This window comes from Lipotes vexillifer, unplaced genomic scaffold, assembly GCF_000442215.2.
Source record: "Lipotes vexillifer unplaced genomic scaffold, Lipotes_vexillifer_v1.1 scaffold738, whole genome shotgun sequence".
NCBI lineage: Eukaryota > Metazoa > Chordata > Mammalia > Artiodactyla > Lipotidae > Lipotes > Lipotes vexillifer.
This window is the reverse complement of record NW_006769699.1, coordinates 536,091-541,550: the sequence shown is the minus strand read 5'-3', so window position 1 is coordinate 541,550 and position 5,460 is coordinate 536,091. Positions and strand designations below refer to the sequence as shown.

The following is a 5,460-nucleotide window of genomic DNA, read 5'->3' as shown; positions in this document are numbered from 1 at the left end:
CTCTTTCCATTGGCTCAGTCACCATCACACAGAAGCATGTTCTATGATTTCCTGTATTTAAAAGAAAAATCTTCCTCGAATCCACGTCCCCCTCTGTTTACTGCTCCGATTTACTCTTCCATTTTTCATAGCAAAATTCTTTGGGAAAAAAATTGTCGGTAGTTTCTACTTTTCCACATCACGTCTTTCTCACCCCACATGCATCCGAATGACACTGTTCAGGCCAAGGTTACCAGTGACACTCAGGTTCCAGAACAACTGGCTGCTTGGATTTTTCACTTATTTGACCTTTCAGGAGGATCCAACGTAATTTCCCACTTACTTCCTGAAACACTTTCTTCTGCTGGTTTCCATTTCTGCCTCTGTGTAATATTTAAAATGTTGGAAAGTCTCGAGCTGGTTCTGACTCCCCTTTCCTCTCCACCTACCCTCATTTCCTCGATGCTCCTACCCAGAGATCTCTCCGAGTGTATATTGCCTCTTTCCCAAACTGAGGCTCATGTGGGCTTCTGCCCTGTACCATCTCCATTTGGATGTTTAACAAGCAATTCAAGGTTTCCATGACTAAGTAGACCTCAGGGACCCCCCCAGACATGTGTATCCCTCCTTTTCCCCCATCTGTCTTAAGTCCGCTTCAATTTACCCACTTGTTCAAGCCTCAGGTCTAGGAATGAAGCTTGTTTCTTCTCCCTTTCAAGTGCTGTCCGCTCTACCTCCAGAACATACCCTGAACCTATACCTTCCTCTCTGTCTTCACTTTCGCTGCTTTAGTCCCAGCTGCCACCGTCCCTCACCTGGATTCCCACAGTACCACCTCCTTTCGTGGTTGTCCCTTTCAAATCCGTTCTCCAGGTAGCAAGCAGAGCAACCTTTCAGCTGTATGATCAGATGATGCTACTCCTCTGATTCATCACTTCATGGCCTCCCGCACACTCCTGCCACAGCCTGAAGTATCCTGAACAATCTATAACTAGCTGTTTCTCTTACTTCCGTGGAAAAGTGAACATTTAAAATGATAACAGTGAGGGAGGTCCAGTGGTTAGGACTCTGCGCTTGCATTGCAGGAGTCACGGGTTCAATCCCTGGTTGGGGAGCTAAGATCCCACATGCCTCAATGTGGCCAAAAAAAAAAAAATGATAACAATGAATGTACATTCAGTAGCTATATATTCTCCCTGAATTTTTCTTTCCCCTGATCTTTCGTGGTTGCCTCTTTTTAAAATGTTTTCTCCAAATTTCATCTCACATCTTCTTTCTGCAGAGAGATCTCACCTCAGCACCACCAGTTTGTAGCTGCTGCTCTGTTGTTACTTATTGCATCTCCGTGTTTCATTCTCCGAATGGCACTAATCACAATCTGATCATTTTCTTGTTTTATGTTTCTTTCTTTGCTTTTTCCCACTAAAATGTGAGCTCGTGAGAGTAGGTAAATTATACTATTTCTATTATTTTTTAGTGGTTAAAAAAATTCCTTCAGATGACTTTAAAAATGATGGTGGTCAATACCCATTTTTTTAAAAAGCAAAACCAGAAATTTTTCTAATGTAATTGATAAAGTTAGGGTTTTTCAAAAATAGCCTTTCATTTGGAAGATTTAGTAAAAGACTTTTTCAGCAAACAATTTCATCATGCAAATACGTATAAAGAAAAAAGCTGACATTTTGCTATGTTTTCTTTGGCCTTTTTTATAGATCACAGACAGCCAAAAGTCATCAGAAGATTCTGGATCCCGGAAAGATTCTTCCTCAGAGGTTTTCAGCGATGCTGCCAAGGAAGGGTGGCTTCATTTCAGGCCACTTGTCACTGATAGGGGCAAGGTAGTGTGTTTTATCAGCTACTGTGAGCGTGTGAAATGCAGGCCCTGAAAAATAAAGCATTAAGTCTCTATACATAAAACGGTAAAATATCCAGAATAAAGAGTGGAAAACATTTATAAGTATCTTTCTCTACATAAAGGAAAAGTTATTTTTACAAATTCTAATCAGAGATTTAATTTTATACCTTTTTCATCCTTTATATCAATTACATCCTTTATATCAATTATATCAGTGGAATATGTTGTCTTACGTCTTGTCAGTGTAAAAGAGACATGGGAGTATTTAAGAAGGAACTCTGCTTTTCTTATTAAGTAGTTTAATACCCATGGATTTTTACAGAGTAGTACTTCAGGGACTGGCAGTTCTCCATATTAATAATTCTAAAATTTTTATTCAGTATCTCCCAGTTTACTCAAGTTGCCTTTATTTATTTATTTTTTAACATCTTTATTGGAGTATAATTCCTTTACAATGGTGTGTTAGTTTCTGCTGTATAACAAAGTAAGTCAGCTATACATATACATATATCCCCATATCTCCTCCCTCTTGTGTCTCCCTATCGCCCGCTCTAGGTGGTCACAAAGCACCGAGCTGATGTCCCTGTGCTATGCGGCTGCTTCCCACTAGCTAGCTATTTTACATTTGGTAGTGTATATATGTCCATGCCACTCTCACACTTTGTCCCAGCTTACCCTTCCCCCTCCTCATGTCCTCAAGTCCATTCTCTACTTCTGTGTCTTTATTCCTGTCCTGTCCTTAGGTTCTTCAGAACCACTTTTTTTTTTTTTTTTAAGATTCCATATATATGTGTTAGCATACGGTATTTGTTTTCCGCTTCTTTACTTCACTCTGTATGACAGTCCCTAGGTCCATCCACCTCACTACAAATAACTCAGTTTCATTTCTTTTTATGGCTGAATAATATTCCACTGTATATATGTGCCACATCTTCTTTATCCATTCATCTGTCAGTGGACACTTAGGTTGCTTCCATGTCCTGGCTATTGTAAATAGAGCTACAGTGAACATTGTGGTACATGACTCTTTTTGAATTATGGTCTCCTCAGGGTATATGCCCAGTAATGGGATTGCTGGGTCGTATGCTAGTTCTATTTTTAGATTTTTGAGGAAACTCCATACTGTTCTCCATAGTGGCTGTATCAATTTACATTCCCACCAACAGTGCAAGAGGGTTCCTTTTTCTCCACACCCTCTCCAGCATTTATTGTTTGTAGATCTTTTGATGACCATTCTGACTGGTGTGAGGTGATACCTCATTGTAGTTTTGATTTGAATTTCTCTAATGATTAGTGATATTGAGCATTCTTTCATGTGTTTGTTGACAATCTGTATATCTTCTCTGGAGAAATGTCTGTTTAGGTCTTCTGCCCATTTTTGGACTGCGTTGTTTGTTTTTTTTTGATATTGAGCTGCTTGTATATTTTGGAGATGAATCCGTTGTCAGTGGCTTCATTTGCAAATATTTTCTCGCATTCTGAGGATTGTCTTTTTATCTTGTTTATGGTTCCCTTTGCTGTGCAAAAGCGCTTAAGTTTCATTAGGTCCCACTTGTTTCTTTTTCTTTTTATTTCCATTTCTCTAGGAGGTGGGTCAGAAAGGATCTTGCTGTGATTTATGTCATGGAGTGTTCTGCCTATGTTTTCCTCTGAGAATTTTATAGTGTCTGGCCTTACATTTAGGTCTTTAATCCATTTTGAGGTTTTTTTTGTGTATGGTGTTAGGGAGTGTTTTAATTCATTCTTTTAATGTAGCTGTCCAGTTTTCCCAGCACCACTTATTGAAGAGGCTGTCTTTTCTCCATCGTATACTCTTGCATCCTTTATCAAAGATAAGGTGACCATGTGTGTGTGGGTTTATCTCTGGGCTTTCTATCCTGTTCCATTGATCTATATTTCTGTTTTTGTGCCAGTACCCTACTGTCTTAATTACTGTAGCTTTGTAGTATAGTCTGAAGTCAGGGAGCCTGATTCCTGCAGCTCACTTTTTCCTTCACAAGATTGCTTTGGCTATTCGGGGTCTTTTGTGTTTCCATACAAATTGTGGAATTTTTTTGTTCTAGTTCTGTGAAAAATGCCATTGGTAGTTTGATAGGGATTGCATTGAATCTGTAGATTGCCTTGGGTAGTATGGTCATTTTAACAATATTGATTCTTCAAATGCATGAACACGGTGTAGCTTTCCATCTGTTTGTGTTGTCTTCAGTTTCTTTCATCAGTGTCTTACAGTTTTCTGGATACAGGTCTTTTACCTCCTTAGGTAGGTTTATTCCTAGGTATTTTATATGTATTTATTTATTTATTTATTTATGGCTGTGTTGGGTCTTCATTTCTGTGCAAGGGCTTTCTCTAGTTGTGGCAAGTGGGGGTCACTCTTCATCGCGGTGCGCAGGCCTCTCACTATCGCGGCCTCTGTTGTTGCGGAGCACAGGCTCCAGACGCGCAGGCTCAGTAGTTGTGGCTCACGGGCCCAGTTGCTCCATGGCATGTGGGATCTTCCCAGACCAGGGCTCGAACCTGTGTCGTCTGCATTGGCAGGCAGATTCTCCACCACTGCGCCACCAGGGGAGCCCTCTTAGGTAGTTTTATTCCTAGGTATTTTATTCTTTTTTTTCAATGGTAAATGGGAGTGTTTCCTTAATTTCTGTTTCAGATTTTTCATCAGTGTATAGGAATGCAAGAGATTTTTGTGCATTTCTGTGCATTAATTTTGTATCCTGCTACTTTACCAAATTCATTGATTAGCTCTAGTAGTTTTCTGGTAGCGTCTTTAGGATTCTTTATGTATAGTATCATGTCATCTGCAAAGAGTGACAGTTTTACTTCTTTTCCGATTTGGATTCATTTTATTTCTTTTTCTTCTCTGATTGCTGTGGCTAAAACTTCAAAAACTTTGTTGAATAATAGTGGTGAGAGTGGGCAACCTTGTCTTGTTCCTGATCTTAGTGGAAATGGTTTCGGTTTTTCAACATCGAGAACGATGTTGGCTGTGGATTTGTCATATATAGCCTTTATTATGTTGGGGTAAGTTCCCTCTACGCCTGCTTTCTGGAGGGCTTTTTATCATAAATGGATGTTGAATTTTGTCAAAAGTTTTTTCTGCATCTATTGAGATGATCATATGGTTATTCTCCTTCAATCTGTTAATATTGTTGATCACATTGATTGATTTGCATATATTGAAGAATCCTTGCATCCCTGGGATAAACTCCATTTGATCATGGTGTATGAGCCTTTTAATGTGCTGTTGGATTCTGTTTGCTAGTATTTTGCTGAGGATTTTTGCATCTATGTTCATTGGTGATATTGGCTTTTAGTTTTCCTTTTATGTGACATCTTTGGTTTTGGTGTCAGGGTGATGGTGGCCTCGTAGAATGAGTTTGGCAGTGTTCCTCCCTCTGCTATATTTTGGAATAGTCTGAGAAGGATAGGTGTTAGCTCTTCTCTAAATCTTTGATAGAGTTTGCCTGTAAAGCCATCTGGTCCTGGGCTTTTGTTTGTTGGAAGATTTTTTTTTTTTTTTTTTTGCTGTACGCGGGCCTCTCACTGTTGTGGCCTCTCCCGTTGCGGAGCACAGGCTCCGGACGCGCAGGCTCAGCGGCCATGGCTCACCGGCCCAGCCGCTC

The 5,460-nt window shown here is 39.9% G+C and overlaps 1 protein-coding gene across 1 annotated transcript in view; it reads left to right on the top strand.

The window, feature by feature from the left end:
* The window catches only part of ARHGAP21 (Rho GTPase activating protein 21), a 128,411-nt gene that overhangs the window by 103,518 nt on the left and 19,433 nt on the right, over window positions 1–5,460 (top strand). The window contains exon 12 of the mRNA XM_007445863.1: window positions 1,692–1,817. Coding sequence (XP_007445925.1) covers window positions 1,692–1,817 — 126 coding nt within the window. The remainder of the gene's footprint in view (window positions 1–1,691; window positions 1,818–5,460) is intronic.